Source organism: Cherax quadricarinatus, chromosome 26 (genome assembly GCF_038502225.1).
Source record: "Cherax quadricarinatus isolate ZL_2023a chromosome 26, ASM3850222v1, whole genome shotgun sequence".
In the NCBI taxonomy this organism is placed as follows: Eukaryota; Metazoa; Arthropoda; class Malacostraca; order Decapoda; family Parastacidae; genus Cherax; species Cherax quadricarinatus.
The window spans coordinates 2,329,506-2,354,927 of NC_091317.1; the positions used below are offsets into that span (position 1 = coordinate 2,329,506).

Genomic DNA, 25,422 nt, shown 5'->3' on the forward strand with positions numbered 1-25,422 from the left:
TGACCCAAAAGGAAAGAAAATCCCCAAAAAGAAAATACTTTCATCATTTAACACTTTCAACTCTCACATAATCACTGTTTTTGCAGAGGTGCTCAGAATACAACAGTTTAGAAGCATATACAAAGATACACAACATATCCCTCCAAACTGCCAATATCTCAAACCACTCCTTTAAAGTGCAGGCATTGTACTTCACATTTCCAGGGCTCAAGTCCGGCTATATAAAAATAACCAGTTTCCCTGAATCCTTTCACTAAATATTACCCTGCTCAAACTCCAACAGCTCGTCAGGTTGTTAAATTAGACACGTGCAACTCTTGGGTATCTTTATTGAGGAAACGTTTCGCCACACAGTGGCTTCATCAGTCCATACAAAGGATAAACTTGAACAGGAGGAGAATGAGGTAATCAGTCCCTCAGCCTTGAGCCGATGTGGTCAGTCCATCAATCTTCAATAGAATACGGCATAGGAGTGGAGAAGCAGCTCATAAACCTTATGGCAGGAGAGGTGCAGCAGTCGTAGGTGGTGTCACATTTGTCCAATGTGGAAGTAGGTCGTGCCCAAGGGTTAGGCAAGAGAAGAATTCCCAAGTATTAAGATCCCAAGAAGTTGCAGTGTCTGACAGGATTGTAGATGAATGGTTCAAAGAATCGACATGTTAAATTAGACACATGTGCAACTCTTGGGTATCTTTGAGGAAACGTTTCGCCACACAGTGGCTTCATCAGTCCATACAAAGGATAAACTTGAAGAACAGGAGGAGAATGAGGTAATCAGTCCCTCAGCCTTGAGTGACCTCATCGACTCAAGGCTGAGGGACTGATTACCTCATTCTCCTCCTGTTCTTCAAGTTTATCCTTTGTATGGACTGATGAAGCCACTGTGTGGTGAAACGTTTCCTCAATAAAGATACCCAAGAGTTGCACATGTCTAATTTAACAACATGTCGGTTCTTTGAACCATTCATCTACAAGCTCGTCAGGTCCCAAGTACCATTCGTCTCCATTCACTCCTATCTAACACACTTACGCATGCTTGCTGGAAGTCCAAGCCCCTCGCCCACAAAACCTCCTTTACCCCCTCCCTCCAACCTTTTCGAGGACAACCCCCTACCCCGCCTTCCTTCCTCTACAGATTTATATGCTCTCCATGTCATTCTACTTTGATCCATTCTCTCTAATGGCCAAACCACCTCAACAACCCCTCTTCAGCCCTCTGACTAATACTTTTATTAACTCCACACCTTCTCTTAACCCTTTGACTGTCGCAACCCCCAATCCTGAGGTGTCTCCTGGTGTCGCAAAATTTAAAAAAAAAAAAAATCATTTTTTCTTATGAAATGATAGAGAATCTTTTCCCGATTGTAATGACACCAAAAAAACGAAATTTGATGGAAAACTGACGGAATTATGCTCTCGCGAAGTTAGCGACCTCGGCGCTGTTTACAAATCGGCGATTTCGCTTACTTTGAGCCTTATTTTCGGCTAATTCCATTGTTCCAGTCGCCCAAACTCATAGCTATTTCTTTAGAACTTCATTTTTTCTATCGATTGAGTACAAGAAACTGCCCATTTACTGATTTCAACTACCTAATAATGTGGTCAGAAATTTGCAATTTGGCCAATTTCACAAAAACTAAAAAATATGACAATTTCAAAATAAGGTCCAGAATGAACAATGCAGACATTCCAGGCTCTAAAATAACGTTTTCTTTGTTCATCAGTCACGTCTCCAGACCCCTCTGATATTACTCTTGCTTTCTATTTTGAATTTTTATTCAAACAAAAAATATTAGACTTACTATTATGCAGACTACTGCAATGCTGTAATAACTGTATAAATAACATCAACCCATTCATGACTGCATATTAGAATGGCTAGTTGGACATTTATTGGACAATGGCATCATTTGTTTACTTTTGAACATTGGCAAAAATCAAACATTTCCCCTACTTTGAGCTCCATTTCTAGGTTCTTTTTATAGTAAAATCAATCAAAAACACCTCTATTTCTGTAACATGTTTTCCATTCTATCAAATGAGACCAAGAAAACGAGAATACATCCATAAATACTATACGAAAATAGACCACAAAGTCGGCATTTTAATTAAAAAAACGGTCGGAGTTTTTTTTTTCTCATTATGCACTGCGTGCTCCAGGATTTTTTTTATATGGTGCACACTGACCACACAGACCCATTCTCTCACATGTGGGCCTACCAGCTTTCTCCTGCTTGATTTGAAGCCGCTAGAATTTATGAGTATATATACGTCAAACACGGCACCTCGTAAAACGTATATATACGGCCGCGACAGTCAAAGGGTTAATTTCCACACTCCGAATTTTCTGCATGATACTTACACCACACATTGCCCTTAGGACATCCCCACTGCCTCCAACTGCCTCCTCGCTGCAGCATTTACAACCCAAGCTTCACACCCATATAAGTGTGTTGATACTACTATACTTTCATACATTCCCTTCTTTGCCTCCACTGATAACATTTTTTTGTCTCCACATGTACCTCAACGCACCACTCGCCTTTTTTCCTTCATCAATTCTATGATTAACCTCATCCTTCATAAAACCATCCACTGACACGTTAACTCCCAGATAACTGAAAACATTCACTTCTTCCATACTCCGCCTCCCCAATTTGGTATCCGATTTTTATATTCCTGTATTAATAATACTTCATTATAAAATTTTTGTATTGGGGTGTATTAAAATAGAAGATGGGATAATGCACCTATCTTGGTCCCCATAATGTGATCTAATGCTATGTAGGTATATAGTGGTGGTGCCAAGAGGTGCTCTCCCCCCCAAAAATAAAAAGACCGGTCTCCCATAGCTCCCTAAATAAAAATAATGCTACTGCAACACAGGTCTCCTAGCCCCCCTTCAAATCATGTAGGTACTCCTAAGCCTCTGCAGTACAGAAATTCTGGCACTGACCCAGGAAGTACCAGCATGTATACAGTGAGTTTTTTTCCTCTCAAGAATTCTGTTTAGGGCATCCAGGTTATCCCATGTGAATTGTCAATGTAGTCTATTATTATTATTATTATCACACTGGCCGATTCCCACCAAGGCAGGGTGGCCCGAAAAAGAAAAACTTTCACCATCATTCACTCCATCACTGTCTTGCCAGAAGGGTGCTTTACACTACAGTTTTTAAACTGCAACATTAACACCCCTCCTTCAGAGTGCAGGCACTGTACTTCCCATCTCCAGGGCTCAAGTCCGGCCTGCCGGTTTCCCTGAACCCCTTCATAAATGTTACTTTGCTCACACTCCAACAGCACGTCAAGTATTAAAAACCATTTGTCTCCATTCACTCCTATCAAACACGCTCACGCATGCCTGCTGGAAGTTCAAGCCCCTCACACACAAAATCTCCTTTACCCCCTCTCTCCAACCTTTCCTAGGCCGACCCCTACCCCGCCTTCCTTCCACTACAGACTGATACACTTTTGAAGTCATTCTGTTTCGCTCCATTCTCTCTACATGTCCGAACCACCTCAACAACCCTTCCTCAGCCCTCTGGACAACAGTTTTGGTAATCCCGCACCTCCTCCTAACTTCCAAACTATGAATTCTCTGCATTATATTCACACCACACATTGCCCTCAGACATGACATCTCCACTGCCTCCAGCCTTCTCCTCGCTGCAACATTCATCACCCATGCTTCACACCCATATAAGAGCGTTGGTAAAACTATACTCTCATACATTCCCCTCTTTGCCTCCAAGGACAAAGTTCTTTGTCTCCACAGACTCCTAAGTGCACCACTCACTCTTTTCCCCTCATCAATTCTATGATTCACCTCATCTTTCATAGACCCATCCGCTGACACGTCCACTCCCAAATATCTGAATACATTCACCTCCTCCATACTCTCTCCCTCCAATCTGATATTCAATCTTTCATCACCTAATCTTTTTGTTATCCTCATAACCTTACTCTTTCCTGTATTCACCTTTAATTTTCTTCTTTTGCACACCCTACCAAATTCATCCACCAATCTCTGCAACTTCTCTTCAGAATCTCCCAAGAGCACAGTGTCATCAGCAAAGAGCAGCTGTGACAACTCCCACTTTGTGTGTGATTCTTTATCTTTTAACTCCATGCCTCTTGCCAAGACCCTCGCATTTACTTCTCTTACAACCCCATCTATAAATATATTAAACAACCACGGTGACATCACACATCCTTGTCTAAGGCCTACTTTTACTGAGAAATAATTTCCCTCTTTCCTACATACTCTAACTTGAGCCTCACTATCCTCGTAAAAACTCTTCACTGCTTTCAGTAACCTACCTCCTACACCATACACTTGCAACATCTGCCACATTGCCCCCCTATCCACCCTGTCATACGCCTTTTCCAAATCCATAAATGCCACAAAGACCTCTTTAGCCTTATCTAAATACTGTTCACTTATATGTTTCACTGTAAACACCTGGTCCACACACCCCCTACCTTTCCTAAAGCCTCCTTGTTCATCTGCTATCCTATTCTCCGTCTTACTCTTAATTCTTTCAATAATAACTCTACCATACACTTTACCAGGTATACTCAGCAGACTTATCCCCCTATAATTTTTGCACTCTCTTTTATCCCCTTTGCCTTTATACAAAGGAACTATGCATGCTCTCTGCCAATCCCTAGGTACCTTACCCTCTTCCATACATTTATTAAATAATTGCACCAACCACTCCAAAACTATATCCCCACCTGCTTTTAACATTTCTATCTTTATCCCATCAATCCTGGCTGCCTTACCCCCTTTCATTTTACCTACTGCCTCACGAACTTTCCCCACACTCACAACTGGCTCTTCCTCACTCCTACAAGATGTTATTCCTCCTTGTCCTATACACGAAATCACAGCTTCCCTATCTTCATCAACATTTAACAATTCCTCAAAATATTCCCTCCATCTTCCCAATACCTCTAACTCTCCATTTAATAACTCTCCTCTCCTATTTTTAACTGACAAATCCATTTGTTCTCTAGGCTTTCTTAACTTGTTAATCTCACTCCAAAACTTTTTCTTATTTTCAACAAAATTTGTTGATAACATCTCACCCACTCTCTCATTTGCTCTCTTTTTACATTGCTTCACCACTCTCTTAACCTCTCTCTTTTTCTCCATATACTCTTCCCTCCTTGCATCACTTCTACTTTGTAAAAACTTCTCATATGCTAACTTTTTCTCCCTTACTACTCTCTTTACATCATCATTCCACCAATCGCTCCTCTTCCCTCCCGCACCCACTTTCCTGTAACCACAAACTTCTGCTGAACACTCTAACACTACATTTTTAAACCTACCCCATACCTCTTCGACCCCATTGCCTATGCTCTCATTAGCCCATCTATCCTCCAATAGCTGTTTATATCTTACCCTAGCTGCCTCCTCTTTTAGTTTATAAACCTTCACCTCTCTCTTCCCTGATGCTTCTATTCTCCTTGTATCCCATCTACCTTTTACTCTCAGTGTAGCTACAACTAGAAAGTGATCTGATATATCTGTGGCCCCTCTATAAACATGTACATCATGAAGTCTACTCAACAGTCTTTTATCTACCAATACATAATCCAACAAACTACTGTCATTTTGCCCTACATCATATCTTGTATACTTATTTATCCTCTTTTTCTTAAAATATGTATTACCTATAACTAAACCCCTTTCTATACAAAGTTCAATCAAAGGGCTCCCATTATCATTTACACCTGGCACCCCAAACTTACCTACCACACCCTCTCTAAAAGTTTCTCCTACTTTAGCATTCAGGTCCCCTAATGAGAAAAAAAATTGCAAGGGGATGAAGATTAGTAATAGAGGGCTTGGAACACCTTTTCTGTATCACTTATGTTGGCTGTTAATAACTTGCAAAGAAAATCTACCTTGTTGCCTGTGGTGTTGAATGTTTTTGGAGGTCACAATATTTATACTGTAAGTTGAATACATTTTTAAATATAAAGGATAGGCCTTACATGTAGATCTAGAGGTACTGGTAAGTGTGTTGCTTATTGTGGCCTTATTTTAAGCATACCTTATTAAAGTGTTGCAGTACAGTGAACTCAGGTTAAGGAACCTCAGTTTAATGGAAATATGGGACAAAATTCACTGTAGTAATTAATTCAGAACAGTGAATGAAGTCGATTGGTCACAGAACTGTTATTGCTATGATCATGGCAAAAGAATCTCGCCTCTGTCCACCACAGTTGACATAACTGACCACACTCTGTTAGTCAGTTTTACTACATAGATCTGCTAGAGTCCTGTCTCGCATGTTGTTGTAAAGCTTCAGGTGGTTGTAGGCAAGTAAATTACGAGGAGGAGGAGTGTTAATGTTGCATATTTACAACTGTAGTGTAGGCATGCCTCTGGCAAGACAGTGATGGAGTGAATGATGAAAGTTTTTCTTTTTCGGGCCACCCTGCTTTGGTGGGAAACGGCCGACATGTTAATAATAAAAAAAATAACTTTAAAGTTAACAATTACATTACAGTGTATCCACTGTATCCTAGTTAAAAATAACCCCTTCCCTGCACTCTTCCTTCCATTGCACTTGCCATACTATTTTTCAGGCGTTATATATCTTCCTTACTCGCATCCAGGTGTAGATGTAGAGATTTTTTTGATCAGGCCTGATACAAAATGGATTGTAGTGAAAAATAACAGCATGTAAATTTTAGCATCGTCTGAAAACATAGATGTATTCTAAAGTTTTTTTTATTTAATTTTAGTTTGGTCATTTAATAAATGATGACTTAACTGTACTGTATTGCTTTGCAGATTTTCCACAGTGCTGTTGGGCAGTGTGATGGTGAGTCATTAAACTTTTCTTCAATAATAAGAATGATTAAAGATGAAAAATTAAATAGTTTTTGCTAATCTTGTTAATGATATGCATACTTGTTATTATCAAGCAATTATCATTAATTCGCAAATTCTTAATGTCACTGTTTATTTATCTTTGGTATTCCTGTGTAGTTTTATAACTTAATTGTTTCTCTTGATTTAAAATGAAAACATTATTGTATGAATTATTATTTTTTAAACACACTGGTTCTCTCCCACTGAGCAGATTGGCCCATAAAAGGAGCTTTTACCATCATACACTCTATTAATACTGTCTTTCTAGAGGTGCACAGACACTACAATTCAGATGCCTCTCCACCCTTCTTGCAGAGTGCAGGCACTGTACTACTCACCTCCAGGACTCAAGTCTGACTAGCTGGTTTCCCTTGAATCCTTCACAAATGTTACCTTTCTCACACTCGAACAGCTTGTCAAATCCCAAAAACCATTTGCCCCCACTCCTATCTAACACCCTTACACACACATGCTGGATGTACAAGCCCCTGACACACAAAACTTTATCTCCCTCCCTCCATCTTTTCCTAGGATGACCCCTACCCTGCCTTCCCTCCACTACAGATTTATAAGCCCTCCAAGTCATCCTATTTTGTGCAATCCTCTAAATGTTCAGACCCCCTAAACTAGGCCTCCTCAGCCCTCTGGATAATACTTTTAGTAACCTCGCACCTAATATGCAAGCTACAAATTCTCTGCATAATGTTTACAGCACACATCTGGAGGCTGCTGGAGGCACTAGACATCTCTAGTGCCTCCAGCAGTCTCCTCCATGCAACATTCACAACCCTTGTTTCACACCCATATAGGAGTGTTGGTACCACCATATTCTCATACATTCCCCAATTTGCCTCCATGGATAACATTGTCTCCACATCTCCACAGGTACCTCATTGTACCACTCACCTTTTTGTCTTCATCAATTCTATGGTTCATCTTTTATAGACCCATCTACCGATAAGTCCACTCCCAAATATCCAAGCACATTCAATTCCTTCATACTCCCTCCTTCCGATCTGATATCCAATGCTTCATTGCCTAAATTGTTTGTTACCTGCATCACCTTGTTTTTTTCTATGTTCACTTTAATTTCCTTGTTGAGGTGGTTCGGACTTGTAGAGAGGCTGGAACAAAATGGAATGACTTCAACAGTGTGTAAATCTGTAGTGGAGGGAAGGCGGGGTAGGGGTCGGCCTAGGAAGGGTTGGAGGGAGGGGGTAAAGGAGGTTTTGTGTGAGAGGGGCTTGGACTTCCAGCAAGCATGTGGAAGTGTGTTAGACAGGAGCGAATGGAGGCAAATGATTTTTAGGATATGACTTGCCATTGGAGTGTGAGCAGAGTAACGTTTATGAAGGGATTCAGGGAAGCCGGCAGGTCAGACTTGAATCCTGGAGGTGGGATGTACAGTGCCTGCACTCTGAAAGAGGGGTGTTAATGTTGCAGTGTTATAATGGTAGTGTAAGCATGCCTCTGGCAAGAGTGATGGAGTGAATGATGGTGAAAGTTTTTCTTTTTCGGGCCACCCTGCTTTGGTTGGAGACGGCCGATGTGTTAATAAAAAAAAGAGTGATACCTCTTTTATACGCATATATGAGTGGAAAGAGGAAATGCAGTGATGCTGAACATTCTAGCAAATGTAAATGGTTAACGTTAGATGAAAAATTGGAAATTATATAACATGAAGATGGTGCATCATATGCTAAAACAGCATGTGACAAGAAAATGGTTGAAGCATCGGTATGTGCACGTATAAGAAATAAAGATAAAATAGAGACATGGCATGGCTACAGCATTGTATACGTCAAGTGATTGTTAACCCTTTCAGGGTCGAGAGACCCTGTCTTAAACTTGTTCTCGGGGGCGAAAATTTTTCGGAAAAAAAAAAATATTTTTTCTTATGGAAAGATAGAGAATCTTTTCCCGATCATAATGACACCAAAAGTATAAAATTTGATGGAGAACTTATGGAATCATGCTCTCGTGAAGTTCATGGTTTTGACGATGTTTACGCATTGGCGATTTCGCTCACTTTGAGCCCTATTTTCGGTCAATTCCAGTGCACTAGTTGACAAAAATCATAACTATTTCATTAGAACTCCATTTTTTCTATCAAGTGAATACAAGAAACCACCCATTTACCGATTTCAACTATCCAATAAAGTGGTCAGAAATTAACAATTTTGCCAATTTTGCACATATTTCAAAAGATGCCAATTTCCAAATGGGGTTCAGAATAAACAAGACAGACATTCCTGGCACTAAAATAACATTTCCTCTGTTCTTTAGTAATGTCCCCAGGCCCCTCTTACATTTCTTTTGCTTTCCACTTTGAATTTTTATTCTAATAAAAATTAGAAGATTTCCTGTTATGCAGACTACTGCATTAGTGTAGAAATGGTATAAATAATATCAGTGCACTTGTGAAAGAATATTAGACTCGCCAGTCGACGTGTATTGGACGTGTGGCATGATTTGTTTACTTTGGTAAAAATCAAACATTTCTGCTACTTTGAGCTGAATTTCAAGGTACTTTTCATTGTGAAACCAATCAAAATCATCTCAGTTTCTGTAATGTTTCCCATTCTATAAAATGAGACCAGGTAAACTAGAATACAACCATAAATACCATACAAAGGTACACTTCAAAGTCGCTGTTTTAAACCAAAAACACGGTCAGAGTTTTTTTCTCATTATACACTGTGTGGTGCAGGATTTTTTTTATACTGTGCACACTGACAACATAGACCCATTCTTTCATATGTAGGCCTACCAGCTTTCTCTCGCTAGATTTGAATGCGCTAGAATTTACGTGTACTAGTACAGCACCAACCCTGGTGTGCAAACCGTACTAGTACGACACCGACCCTGAAAGGGTTAAATTGAAGCCTATACTAGTGTACAGAGCAGAAAATCCAAGGGCTCTTAAATCCTATTCAAAAATTCTCTTCCTGTAATCTTCTTTCAATAAACCACCTGTTTCCAGCAGAGGCAGGGTGGCCCAAAGAGAAAGACAAAAGTTTCTCTTTTTAATTTTAGTAATGTATACAGGAGAAGGGGTTACTAACACCTTGCTCCTAGCATTTTAGCCAACTCTGACACACATGGCTTGTGGAGGAAGAATTCTGTTCTACTTCCCCTTGGAGATAAGAGGAAATAAACAAGAACAAGAACTAGCAGGAAAATAGAAGAAATCCCAGAGGGGTGTGTACATATATGCTTGTACATGCATGTGTAGTGTGACCTAAGTGTAAGCAGAAGTAGCAAGAAGTACCTGAAATCTTGCATGTTTACGAGACTGAAAAGGCACCAGCAATCCTACCATCATGTAAAACATTTACAGACTTTGGTTTTGCACTCACTTGGCAGGACAGTAGTACCTACCTGGGTGGTTGCTGTCTACCAACCTACTACCTAGGCCTTCCTGTTATATGGCAGTGAAATAAGAAACCCTGGGTAACGAGACAGTTGTTTGAAGATTGGCTTGCAAATTATTTTAGCTTTGCAGTTGAATGTTGTTGCAAAGATAATGACAGATTTTTAAAATTGTTTTTTTGGTCAATGCACCAGGTCATCCTTCTCCTGACTTGAATGAAAATGTCATTGCCATTTTCCTGCCATTGAACACAGCATCATTATTGCAGCCAGTGGATCACTGTGTCATTGCTACATTTAAGGCCAATTATTTAAGATGTATATACCTTGGTGCAAGCCATAAAAGTAATACAGTGGACCCCTGTCTTTCATGATTAATCTATTCCAGAAAGTCTGCTGAAAGTCGAAATTCACAAATGGCGAAACCATTTTCCCCATAAGAAATAATATAAATCCAATTAATCTGTTCCAGACACCCAAAAATATTAATTATTTTTTTTTTCAAATTAAATAAAGATTTACATGCAGAAAACAATGATAAATCAAGTACATACATATATAAAATAATATTACACTTATCTTCATTGATGACTCTGGGTGGATGGAAGACGGGAGGAGGGGAGAGGATGAAGGTACATTATTGTTTGGAAGGTGAATCCCCTTCCATAAAGACTGCAGGTACCAAGTCCTTTTCCTGGGTTACTTCCCTTTGTTTTTTAATGCCACTGGGACCATCTTGCAAGTCACTGGACCCCTGTCGCACAAAATGTCTGTCCAGAGAGCTCTTGTTTCTGGCGTTTCTTTAAGACTTCCCTAAAATGGGACACATTGTCATTGTACCTGTTGTCAGCATGGCCTGCAACAGCTTTGTCAGGGTGAAGTTCATCCTTAAATGTTTGCACCTTTGTCCACATTGCACAAATGTCCTTAATCTTTGAAGAAGGCACCTTCCTCCATCTCTTCCTCCTCCTCTGAAGCAATTTCCTGAGCTGTGGTCTGTTGCTGTTGCAGATGAAGCTCTTGCAGCTCTGTAGTGGTTAGCTCTTCATCGTGGTCCTCCACCAACTCTTCCACATCCTCGAAACTCGCATCCAACCCCATGGAATTCCCCAATGCCACAATACTTTCCACAATTGGCATAGGCTCCTCAAGGTCAGCCCCAAACCCTTCAAAATCCCTCTCTTGAACACATTGTGGCCACAATTTTCTCCAGACAGAGTTCAAAGTCCTGGAAGTCACTCCCTCCCAAGCCTTTCCTATAAGGTTTATGCAATGGAGGATATTGAAGTGATCTTTCCAGAGCTCTCTTAGGGTCAGTTCAGTATCTGAGGTCACTTCAAAGCACTTTTGAAACACTGCTTTGGTGTACAGTTTTTTGAAGTTTGAAATGACCTGCTGGTCCATGGGCTGGAGGAGAGGAGTGGTATTAGGGGGCAAGAACTTCACTGTGATGAAACGAAATTCCTGCACCATTTGCTTTTCCAGGTCTGGAGGATGATCAGGAGCATTGTCCATTACCAGGAGGCATTTGAGTTCTAATTTATTTTCCAGGAGGTATTTCTTCACACTGGGGCCAAACACTTCATTGAACCAAGCAAGGAAAATTTCCCTTGTGACTCGTGCGTTACTGTTAGCCTTCCACATCACACACAATTTACTCTTGGCGACACTGTTTTTCTTGAACACTCTGGGATTTTCAGAGTGATGCACCTTTGATATATACCTTTGAAGAATTTCAAGAGTATATCTACTCTGTGCCCGGCCATGGGCCAGGCTCGTCTGGTGCTCGCCTGGTCAACCAGGCTGTTGCTGCTCCAGTATAGGCTTTACTTTGCAATCCCCACTAGCATTACTACAAAACATGAGAGTTAGCCTGTCTTTCATTGGGTCACAATTGAACACTTGTTGGGATTTGAATTGTTCAGCCTCTGTGTACCCCTTGAATTCCTGAACATAGTTTTCAGCTGCATTTTTGTCGTAACTTGCAGCCTCGTCATGCCTTACCACACTGTGTATGCCACTACTCTTCCTCAATCTCTCAAACCAGCCTTTGCTGGCCTTAAAATCACAAACATCAGCACTCGTTGAGGGCATTTTTTTTATGAGATAGTCATGCAACTGCCTTGCCTTTTCACAAATTATCGACTGCATAACACTATCTCCTGCTAACTGTTTTTGGGTAATCCACACTAACAGTAACCTCTCCACTTCAAGTATTTGCGATCTCTTTTTTGTCAGCATATCTTTCCATTTTGCAACAACAGCTTCTCGATTTCCTTTCAATTCGCCACGATCGAAGTGATGGTTGAACGGTGTTTGCCATACATCCTGGCAAGCTTTGAAACACGCACTCCACTTTCATATTTTTTTATTATTTCTTTCTTTAATTCGATCGTGTTTCTCACTTCCTTTACCAGAGGGCTGGCACTAGCTTTCTTTGGGCCCATGGTGACTTATTTAGCAGTTGGAAGCACAGAAAGAGAATGGAATATTACAAAATGTATCCTATGGACACATGCGATGATGGTCACTCGCTGATAAACAGTGGCACACTGACGAATGGTGCAGGAGATTGGTTTTGTGGTGCTGATGCTGGGCAGACGCGTACCAGACGGTCGTAGAATCACGAGGCCAATCACGAACCGCTAGGCTATACAGTGGACCCCCGGTTAACGATATTTTTTCATTCCAGAAGTATGTTCAGGTGCCAGTACTGACCGAATTTGTTCCCATAAGGAATATTGAGAAGTAGATTAGTCCATTTCAGACCCCCAAACATACACGTACAAATGCACTTACATAAATACACTTACATAATTGGTCGCATTGGGAGGTGATCGTTATGCGGGGGTCCACTGTATTTTGATGAAAAAAGTTGCCGAAAATCGGATTTCACGAAAGTCGCGGCCGCCGAAACGTGGGGGTCCACTGTAATGGGAGAAAATGCCATAAGTTTAAAAGAATTTTGGAAAGGCTACAATATCTGAAATACCATTGAAAACATAAGCAAGTCATCGCTTGAAGTAACTGTAAGCAACATGAGAGCTGTTCGGCAGTTTCTTTTACTTTGAGTTTGCCTGTTTTAAATCCCATATTGAAACTGTGTGTGAAAACATTGTGCAGCTGGGAAAGATCATCTCAGATTAGAAGCTTTGGATTGTAAAAATGTGTCAGTGCAGTGACTCATTCCGATGATCTTGATGATGCAGCACATGGAAATGGATCAGCTGCATTTAAATGAAGAAACAAAGGAAACTCAAGAAGAAGAAGAAAAAAAAAATGCTGCCCCCGAAAAGAATTCACATTGGATGAGCTATTAACGTTGACTGCAAAAGTAGAAGGTGTTCGTGACTTCATAATGAACGTGGATCCAAACATTGAATGAAACATTAGGGTTAGGCGAGCTTTACAAAATGATATTCAGTGCTATAAAGATTTTTTTTTTTTTCAACAAGTCGGCCGTCTCCCACCGAGGCAGGGTGACCCAAAAAAGAAAGAAAATCCCCAAAAAGAAAATACTTTCATCATCATTCAACACTTTCACCACACTCGCACATTATCACTGTTTTTGCAGAGGTGCTCAGAATACAACAGTCTAGAAGCATACACATATAAAGATACACAACATATCCCTCCAAACTGCCAATATCCCAAACCCCTCCTTTAAAGTGCAGGCATTGTACTTCCCATTTCCAGGACTCAAGTCCGACTATATGAAAATAACCGGTTTCCCTGAATCCCTTCACTAAATATTACCCTGCTCACACTCCAACAGATCGTCAGGTCCCAAGTACCATTCGTCTCCATTCACTCCTATCTAACACGCTCACGCACGCTTGCTGGAAGTCCAAGCCCCTTACCCACAAAACCTCCTTTACCCCCTCTCTCCAACCCTTTCGAGGACGACCCCTACCCCGCCTTCCTTCCCCTATAGATTTATATGCTTTCCATGTCATTCTACTGTGATCCATTCTCTCTAAATGACCAAACCACCTCAACAACCCCTCTTCTGCCCTCTGACTAATACTTTTATTAACTCCACACCTTCTCCTAATTTCCACACTCCGAATTTTCTGCATAATATTTACACCACACATTGCCCTTAAACAGGACATCTCTGCTGCCTCCAACCGTCTCCTCGCTGCTGCATTTACCACCCAAGCTTCACACCCATATAAGAGTGTTGGTACTACTATACTTTCATACATTCCCTTCTTTGCCTCCATAGATAACGTTTTTTGACTCCACATATACCTCAACGCACCACTCACCTTTTTTCCCTCATCAATTCTATGATTAACCTCATCCTTCATAAATCCATCCGCCGACACGTCAACTCCCAAGTATCTGAAAACATTCACTTCTTCCATACTCCTCCTCCCCAATTTGATATCCAATTTTTCTTTATCTAAATCATTTGACACCCTCATCACCTTACTCTTTTCTATGTTCACTTTCAACTTTCTACCTTTACACACATTCCCAAACTCATCCACTAACCTTTGCAATTTTTCTTTAGAATCTCCCATAAGCACAGTATCATCAGCAAAAAGTAACTGTGTCAATTCCCATTTTGAATTTGATTCCCCATAATTTAATCCCACCCCTCTCCCAAACACCCTAGCATTTACTTCCTTTACAACCCCATCTATAAATATATTAAACAACCATGGTGACATTACACATCCCTGTCTAAGACCTACTTTTACTGGGAAGTAGTCTCCCTCTCTTCTACACACCCTAACCTGAGCCTCACTATCCTCATAAAAACTCTTTACAGCATTTAGTAACTTACCACCTATTCCATATACTTGCAACATCTGCCACATTGCTCCTCTATCCACTCTATCATATGCCTTTTCTAAATCCATAAATGCAATAAAAACTTCCCTATCTTTATCTAAATACTGTTCACATATATGCTTCAATGTAAACACCTGATCTACACATCCCCTACCCACTCTAAAACCTCCTTGCTCATCCGCAATCCTACATTCTGTCTTACCTCTAATTCTTTCAATTATAACCCTACCGTACACTTTTCCTGGTATACTCAGTAAGCTTATTCCTCTATAATTTTTACAGTCTCTTTTGTCCCCTTTCCCTTTATATAAAGGGACTATACATGCTCTCTGCCAATCCCTAGGTACCTTCCCCTCTTTCATACATTTATTAAACAAAAGTACCAACCACTCCAACACTATATCCCCCCCTGCTTTTAACATTTCTGTCATGATCCCATCAGTTCCAGCTGCTTTACCCCCTTTCATTTTACGTAATGCCTCACGTACCTCCCCCACACTTACATTCTGCTCTTCTTCACTCCTAAAAGATGGTATACCTCCCTGACCAGTGCATGAAATTACTGCCTCTGTTTCTTCCTTAACATTTAAAAGTTCCTCAAAATATTCTCGCCATCTACCCAATACCTCCATCTCCCCATCTACTAACTCCCCTACTCTGTTTTTAACTGACAAATCCATATTTTCCCTAGGCTTTCTTAACTTGTTTAACTCACTCCAAAATTTTTTCTTATTTTCATTAAAATTTCTTGACAATGCCTCTCCCACTCTATCATCTGCTCTCCTTTTGCACTCTCTCACCACTCTCTTTACCTTTCTTTTACTCTCCATATACTCTGCTCTTCTTATAACACTTCTGCTTTGTAAAAACCTCTCATAAGCTACCTTTTTCTCTTTTATCACACCCTTTACTTCATCATTCCACCAATCACTCCTCTTTCCTCCTGCCCCCACCCTCCTATAACCACAAACTTCTGCCCCACATTCTAATACTGCATTTTTAAAACTATTCCAACCCTCTTCAACCCCCCCACTACTCATCTTTGCACTAGCCCACCTTTCTGCCAATAGTCGCTTATATCTCACCCGAACTTCCTCCTCCCTTAGTTTATACACTTTTCACCTCCCTCTTACTTGTTGTTGCCACCTTCCTCTTTTCCCATCTACCTCTTACTCTAACTGTAGCTACAACTAAATAATGATCCGATATATCAGTTGCCCCTCTATAAACATGTACATCCTGGAGCCTACCCATCAACCTTTTATCCACCAATACATAATCTAATAAACTACTTTCATTACGTGCTACATCATACCTTGTATATTTATTTATCCTCTTTTTCATAAAATATGTATTACTTATTACCAAATTTCTTTCTACACATAGCTCAATTAAAGGCTCCCCATTTACATTTACCCCTGGCACCCCAAATTTACCTACTACTCCCTCCATAACATTTTTACCCACTTTAGCATTAAAATCCCCAACCACCATTACTCTCACATTTGATTCAAAACTCCCCACGCATTCACTCAACATTTCCCAAAATCTCTCTCTCTCCTCTACACTTCTCTCTTCTCCAGGTGCATACACGCTTATTATAACCCACTTTTCACATCCAATCTTTATTTTACTCCACATAATCCTTGAATTAATACATTTATAGTCCCTCTTTTCCTGCCATAGCTTATCCTTCAACATTATTGCTACTCCTTCTTTAGCTCTAACTCTATTTGAAACCCCTGACCTAATCCCATTTATTCCTCTCCACTGAAACTCTCCCACCCCCTTCAACTTTGTTTCACTTAAAGCCAGGACATCCAGCTTCTTCTCATTCATAACATCCACAATCATCTCTTTCTTATCATCCGCACAACATCCACGCACATTCAGACTTCCCACTTTGACAATTTTCTTCTTCTTATTCTTTTTAGTAATCTTTACAGGAAAAGGGGTTACTAGCCCATTGTTCCCGGCATTTTAGTTGACTTTTACAACACGCATGGCTTACGGAGGAAAGATTCTTATTCCACTTCCCCATGGATATAAAAGGAAAATTAATAAGACCAAGAACTATTAAGATAAAATCAAAGAAAACTCAAATGAGTGTGTATAAATAAATGTGTACATGTATGTGTAGTGTGACCTAAGTGTAAGTAGAAGTAGCAAGACATGCCTGTAATCTTGCATATTTATGAGACAGACAAAAGACATCAGCAATCCTACCATCATGTAAAACAATCACAGGCTTCGTTTTACACTCACTTGGCAGGACGGTAGTACCTCCCTGGGTGGTTGCTGTCTACCAACCTACTACCTACAATATGCTGATAAAAAGGAAAAAATTGTGCAAACTGTTGTTGAACTATTTTTCAAAATAAAAATGATCTTTTTTTTCTTTGTATGGATAGTATATTGTTTATTTACAACTGTAATGAAAATCTTTAGTACTACTAGTTTTTCATTTTTATCATTTGTAATTTCTTTATTTACAAGTGTGTGCAAGAATTTTGTGTGCATTGATTTGTACTAAGCAAAAGACTAAATATTTTTGCAATCCAATGCATTTAATCATATTGTTGAAATGCATTACATGAAAACAGTATGGTATTGCATAATATGGTATTTTCTTGGCACACATTAACTGTACTATACATGTATAAGGTATTTCTGTACGGTGGTACCTTGGCTTACGAGTGCCCCAACTTAAGAGTTTTCCGAGTTACGAGCCGTCGCTCGGTCGGTTTTTCGCTATGAGTTGCGAGCCAAAATCCAAGATGCAAGTGAAAAAAAAAAAATTACTGAAAAAAAATATTTACTGAAAATGACATTTGACAAGAACCCTGGCCTAAATGGCAGAACAAAATGTGGTTTTGGGACTTGGAACTTACAAAACAATGCTAGTGCGATGTTCTCACTGGAAGTAATCACGTAATTATCTTTAGTTATTCTACAAAAAAATAAAGTTGCTAAGTTTTTGACATTTGCAAAATATCTTGCCCTTTTCTTCCACACAAATCCCAAAATATTTGGAATATTTCCAGTATTCCACAAGCCAATTGTAGAACAATAATTTTTTTATGATTCCTGTCAATATTATTGCATTTACTTCACCTCTTCAAAGGGGGCTCCCTGACGTGGCGAAGAGGCTCTTGGTTTCGGGAATCAAATCCTTTGGTCTCCTTCCTTAGACCCAGTCTAAATACCCCCTAATCCTCCCTTCCCTGTCCCTTCCTCCCCATAACCCCCCCTTTTTTCCCCTTCCCTCCCTTCTCCCAACCCTCCCCTTTTTCCCCATCCTGTTTGTAGCCTCTGGGGTTGTCCCCTCTGATATTACAATTTCTAGGTGGGGGGTTGCATGCTGGGGTTTGTCCCCCTCCGTGAGGTCCCTTGTGGGTGGTGTAGTTTGCCGTGGAATCTGAATTGTCTGAGGATGCCCTGCTTCCTTCCCAGATTTCTGGGTTGAGGACAGAGTGCCCTTTAGATGAGGGGTATATCTCCAGAAGCTGCCTGTCAGTTCTAGGGGGTGGCAGCCGATGGAGGTATGCTTTTTGGCGGGTTTCTGACCGTCCTTTCTTTTGTCCACCGAGGTAGCTCAGTGGATGTGAGGCTGCTATCCTGGAGCTCTGGTTTACTGGCTTGAAGGGTAGGGCATGGCATGGGATCCATGCTGCATCTTCACTGCCAGTGGGCTCGAGAGGGGAGGAGCTTTAGCCCCCTCCATACCTCCTAGCGACTGTCCCTCTTTTTTTTTCTTCCCTTTATTTTTTTCTTAAAATAACAAAGAAGATATTACAGAAGATGCACCTATTATTATGGAGTCTTTGCACTGTGAAACCCTTCCTCCTCCCATGCTCCATTCTGATCCCACACCCTGTTCTGACCTGGCTTTGTTATCGGACCATTCTCTCGACTTCTAATACCCCTGTACCTTCTGCTGGTGATGCTTTGTCACCTGGTTCAGGTGCTGTGGCATCACCTGTTTATTCATGTTGCTGCTTCTAGCATGCCTTTCACAGTGTGACCGGCTTCCCGAAATATGGTGAGACAGTTCTCGGATCACCCACCTCCCTTGTGTTCGACCGCCCGCGGTTCTACTCCTAAGCGTCCAAGACAACCTACTGATGACAGTTCGTCAGTGACCACTCAAAAACGACCTACACGACACTCATTGCCTTTGTGTACCGGGCTAACGAGTACGCAATGGACAAAATTCATTTCTTTACGAACGATGTCTAAAACTGATTATCTTTCTGATCACAGAATTGGTAAAACTCTTATGGCACGGCCAAAATATAACCTTTCACGCTCTTCGAAGTGGTGCGCGTATCTTAACGCTGCAGAATTCAGAGCAAGCTCACGCTCTCCCGCATCACTTCCATAGATAACATACCAGTCACCGTTCGTAAGCACCCTACTCTTAATTCTAGCAGTGGTACCATGTACCATTGTTCAGTGATTTTTATGTCTTGCAACAAGGATATTTTAGAACAATTAGCCCTTCAGAGCCTCCCTATTGTCAAGGTAGATACGTACAGCCTGCCTGCTCTTGGGCGGAGGCGTTTTCCTAGTAACATCGGTCGTTTAACCTCGGACTGCCATGAACTTCTGTCCTCTGTCTATATTGCGGGACATCGCCTAGAGGTCTGTCAAATAGTTCCCACTCCCCAACAGTGTCATAATTGCTGGCGTTTTGGACACCCCGCTAAACACTGCAGATCTGTGGCGGAATGCCTGGTCTGCAGTGCAGCAGATCATTCCAATACGTCTTGTGTCCCGTATGCTCGGGTAGCCCGAAGACCTCCAACCTCGATGGCCTCCCGCCTCTCAATCCTCAGTTTCTAATTCTTTTGCAGTTTTATCCTCTGACATTCCTACCTCCACACCGCTTCCCACTTCTACTTCATCTCGCTTGCTTCTCAGTCTGAGGCTTCGCAGACCTACACTTTCTTTGCGTCCATTATCTGCACAGAATACATATATCTTCTACCTCGGAGCCTCATTCTCGCCTCCCTTTCCAGCTCACACGAAGGTAGAGGTTCCCCCCCCCCTTGTGTAGTCCCCTCCTCCCCTGCCCACCCCTCATCTTCCTCTATAGTTACTTTCCAACCTCCTCCGTCTCCTGTTACACTGCAGGCCTCTTCTGTACCAGCCGACGCATCTCTCCAGGTTCATACTCCTTCATACCCCTCCCCCTCAGACCTCTTTAGTTGCCTCCATAGTAACTCCGACCTTTTCTTGCAAGGCCTCTCCTGTCTCTTGACATCATGGTGTCATCGGCTTCTTTAACAACAGAGATGTTAGACGTATCTCCAGCTATATTGTGGAGACGACACCGCTGATGGTCGCCAACTCGACGGCTACCCCTACTATTTTGCGACCCTTGCAATGCTATTCCTCCGCAACATTCACATTTTTCCTTGCTTACACGCTTACCGTTACCCTCGCATGTTGACTTTACAGATCCTAAAAGCTCATAGGTTTTATCGTTTCTTATTGTTGCCAATTTTATTTCTGTACATGTGTTTTTTACAGTGGAATATGTGTGGCCTTTGGGGCAATCGAGGAGAATTCCAGTTGTTGCTCTTCTAGTTGCCTCCTGTATGTGTTGGGTTGCAAGAGCCCAAAATTTGTTCTGCTGTCATTTGCCCTGTTTCGGGCTATGTGCTATTACATTCTTCAGATCCTTTACCTGATGAATCATTTAATGAAAGTGCACTTCTTGTGCGCGTTGATATACTGTATCAGCAAGTTTTTATTTGTTCCCCGCTGCATTATACTGCAGCTTGGATTCATTTACACGGGTGGTTTACAGTTTGCGCGCTCTATCTTTCTCCCTCCTGTGCATTCTGTATCTCTGATATCGCTTTTTTAATTTCTTCTCTACCGCTGCTCATCAACATTGTTGGGTGATTTTAACGCTTGCCATCACCTGTGGGGAGGGTCCCACTGCGACTCGTGGTGATCATTTGGAGACGCTTCTCATCCTTTTTGTGTTTTAAATGCAGGTGCTCCTACCCATTTTGACTCGCACTCTGTCTCTGTCCTGCATTGATCTTTCTATCTGTTCCTCACCCATTGGACTTGATTTCACATGGTCTGTTCTTCCAGATTTACATGATAGTGATCACTTTCCTATCCTTCTTACTTCTACTACATATACCCGACCATTTTGTAACCCTCATTGGCAATTTGCTCAAGAAGATTGGGACTTGTACTCCCATGTTACCATTTGTTGCGTGGACCCACTTTCATAGTCTATTGATGAACTGGTGCACCAATTTTTGACCTTGGTCCTAACTGTGGTGACTTGTTCTATTCCCCAAACCTCAGGTAGGCATTCTCAGACATGCGTACCTTGGTGGTCTCCTACATGCGCCCGCGCGGTGTGTTTAAAACGTGCTGCATGGGGCTGTTATCGATATAACCGTACCGCGGAGTGTCTGTTGGACTTTCAGGGGCAAGGGCAGTTGCTCGCTTCATCATACTCCACGCTAAATGTGCTTGTTGGTGAGACTACATATCTACCATTGCCACGTCTTTCCCTGTGTGTGCGATATGGAAAAAGATGCAGAAAGTATGGCAGGTACACTCCGGACCCAGCTCGCGTTTTGTGGGTTGCTGGAATTTGTTGCAGAACCTTTAGAAGTTGCCACAGAAATCGGGAACTATCTTGTCTGTATCCCCTGAGGGCTTCACCTCTGTCCCTTATTTCTTGCGTCTAAACCTACCAAAGAGCAGTTGCCCTTAGATTTCTCCTCCGATGGATTGGAGCCACAGAACATACATTTTACTCCTCTAGAATTAGAGTCCACGCTTTCTATGTGCCGGCCGTCTGTACCGGTACCTGATAATATTCACATCAATGTGCTACACCATCTCCATTCTATGGCCCTTCCCGTTCTTTTACATCTTTTTAATCTAATTTGGGAGCGAGAGGTTTTCCCACAACACTGGAAATAAGCTATTGTACTAACGTTTCGCAAACCGGGTGCCCCAGGGCTTTACACCTCGCTATCATCCCATTCCCCTGAGCAGTGTGGTCTGCAAGGTGATGGAACGATTGGTGAATAGATGTCTGATGTGGTTCTTAGAGACGCACAATAGCCTTTCCCCTCGCCTATATGGCTTTCGCAAAGTCTGCTCTACTTTAGACCCCTTGCTCCACTTCGATACGTATATTCGAAATGCCTTTGCTAACAACCTCTCTGTCCTAGAGGTCTATGATCTAGAGAAGGCATATGACACTACTTGGAGGTATAACATTCAAACCCAATCCCACTCCATAGACCTCCGCGGTAATCTGACAAACTTCATTGCTGCATTCTTGTCCGATGGACATTTTTGGGTCCGTATTGGCGCCTCGCTTTCCTCGGACTTTGTACAAGCCAAAGGAGTCCCACAAGGTTGTGTCCTCAGTACTACTCTTCCATTCTTCCTTCGCATATTTGGTCATCATTTTATGTTGATGACTTCGCTATAGCTTACTCGGGTGCTGACTGTTGATTAGTAGCAGCCTCCCTTCAGGTTGTGATAGTCTCCCATTGGACCACTTTTCATGGCTTTAAATTTACCAGTATGAAAACCCAATTCATTACCTTCACTAGACGCCTGCTTATACCGGATACTCCCTTGTACTTACATGGTTCACATATTCCGGCATGTGATACGGTCAGGTTTCTGGGCCTGGTCTTTGATCGCTGGCTGACGTGGAGACCTCGCATTTCTTTGTTAAAGACAACTTGCCATGGTCAGCTAAATCTTCTTAACCCTTTCAGGGTTTCGGCCGTACTAGTACGGCTTAGGCCCCAGGGCTTTTGACGTACTAGTACGCCTAAATTCTAGCTCCCTCAAATCTAATGAGAGAAAGCTGGTAGGCCTACATAAGAAAGAATGGGTGGTCAGTGTGCGCAGTATAAAAAAATCCTGCAGCACACTGCGTAATGAGAAAAAAAAACTTTGACCGTGTTTTTGGATTAAAACAGCGACTTTGCACTGTATTTTCGTATCGTATTTATTGCTGTATTCTAGTTTTCCTGATCTCATTTTGTAAAGTAAAAGGACACAAGTGCAACTAATGTGACATTTTATTGTGGCAACATTTCGCTCTCCAGGAGCTTAGTCAAGCCGATACAAACAGTATATGGACACTGAGGGTATATAAAGGCTCAGAGTGAGGTGCAATACTAGTGGTAGTAGTAGTAGTGACAAAAGTTGTAGTAGTAGTAATACAATATGGTAGAGCAATTAATTCATAATGAGTAAAAGGATATAAAAGCTATTACTTCGGTAACATAAAAATAGGTTAGACAAATATAGACTGGATAGAGAAGGCCTGTTTCAGTGATCACTCTGTAATGTGCTTTGTGTAGTATTAACAGGAGAGACTATGTGATGGCAGGGTTTGCTGTTTTCAGGAGGATGGTGAAGCTGCCGTTGTTTTGTTTAATTGTATTCGAAACAGTGATCAGTGCTGATTCGAGGCACTTGCTTCTGCGGAAATTAGTTTCTTTGATCACTAATTGGGCGTCCCTGAATTTCACGAGATGATTGGTGAAATTTCGGTGTTGTACACAGGCGTTGTTCAAGTTATCGTTCCTACATGAGTAAATGTGTTCATTGAGGCGGGTGTCGAGGTTTCTTGCTGTTTCACCTACATAAATCTTGTCACAGCCTCCACAGGGTATAGTGTAAACCCCTGCAGTGACTGGTTCGTGGTGCTTTGATTTTGTCCTGGTTAGATCCTTTATTGAAGTGCTAGAAGCGATGGCGACTCTGGTGTTAGCTTGTGAAAGTACTTTAGAAACGTTCAGTGCAACCTGGCTGTTGGGAAGAATTATAACTTTGTTGGGAGTGGTGTTGGTGCGTGGAGAATTAATGATCTGAAGAGCTCTTTTCTTGCAATCTTTGATGAAAAAGGAAGGAAAATGTAACTCGGTGAAGGTTTAGTGAATGTATGTACATTCCTCGTCAAGAAACTCGGGACTACAAATTCGGTATGCTCTTAGAAAAAACCCGATGATGATGCCTCTTTTGGCCTTGGTATCTTGATTGGAATAGAAGTGCGAGATCATTTTTATTGGTAGGTTGTTGTCTGCTTTGTGAATGAGGACGTCGAGGAAAGGTAGCTTGTCATTGGACTCTTCTTCTAGTGTAAACTGGATCGCCGGTTCAACTGCGTTGAGCCTTGCCTGAAGATTGCGTACATCAAAACGTTTGGGAGTTATTATGAGGACGTCGTCCACTTAACGTAACCAAGTGACGCTTGAAGGGATGATGTTGGTGAAGTGTTCGGATTCTAGGTGTTCCATGTACGTATAAGTTGGCTAGGACGGCACTGATGGGGGACCCCATTCCCATGCCATAGGTTTGTTTGTAGAGCTTGTTATTGAAAGAAAAACAGTTGAAATTAACAGAGTTCAATCAAGTCGACAAAATCTCCGGGAGGTAGAGGAAGATTAAGGTCCTGATTGACTTTACGTCGTAGAACCTCGATGGCTTTTGTGGTAGGTACTTTTGTGAAGAGGGAAGTCATGTCCAAACTGCTTAGTTTCTTGTTACAGATGGAGAGGTTTCGGATGCGGTTGAGAAGGTCGCCTGAGTGTTTAAGATGAGCGAGGCTGATGGTCCCCAGAAGGCAGGAAAGATGTTTGGCAAGAACTCCGGCTAGTTTGTGTGGAGCACTGCCTATACCTGACGTGATTGGTCTGAGAGGAATATTGTGTTTATGGGTCTTAGGTAAACCATACATGTGTGCTGGTTTAGGGTTGCTTGGTAACAAGTACAGAAGTTTCTTCCCTTCTCTAGTGCGTTTGAGTATTTGTCTGGTTTTGTATAGAAAATCTTTGGTGAGTGTCTCACTGTTGAGTGCTGATGGATTCGTATGTAGACTGATCACTCAAAAGGTCGATCATTTTAGTGTTGTAGTTACTGGTGTTGAGTATGTTTTCCATTCTATCAAATGAGACCAAGAAAACGAGAATGCAACCATAAATACTGTACCAGAATAGACTACAAAGTCAGCATTTTAATTAAAAAAAAAAAGGTTGGAGTTTTTTTCTTTCTCATTATGCACTGCGTGCTGAAGGAATACTCTGCGTAATACGTACTTAAACCACACATTGCCCTTAGACACAACATCACTACCTCTAGCCGCCTTCTTTCTGCAGCATTCACAACCCGTGCTTCACACCCATGTATGAGTGTTGGTACCACTATACTCTCGTATATTCATTTCTTTGCGTCCATGGATAATGTTCTTTGTCTCCGCAGATACCTCACTGCACCACCAACATTTTTTCCTTCATGAATTCTATGGTTTACCTCATCCTTCATAAACCCATCTGCCGACA

The 25,422-nt window shown here is 41.5% G+C and overlaps 1 protein-coding gene across 5 annotated transcripts in view; it reads left to right on the plus strand.

The window, feature by feature from the left end:
- The window catches only part of Haspin (haspin), a 157,231-nt gene that overhangs the window by 52,807 nt on the left and 79,002 nt on the right, over nucleotides 1-25,422 (plus strand). For all 5 annotated transcript variants that reach the window (XM_070088742.1, XM_070088740.1, XM_070088743.1 and 2 more), the window contains one exon: nucleotides 6,815-6,845. In XM_070088742.1, coding sequence (XP_069944843.1) covers nucleotides 6,815-6,845 — 31 coding nt within the window. The remainder of the gene's footprint in view (nucleotides 1-6,814; nucleotides 6,846-25,422) is intronic.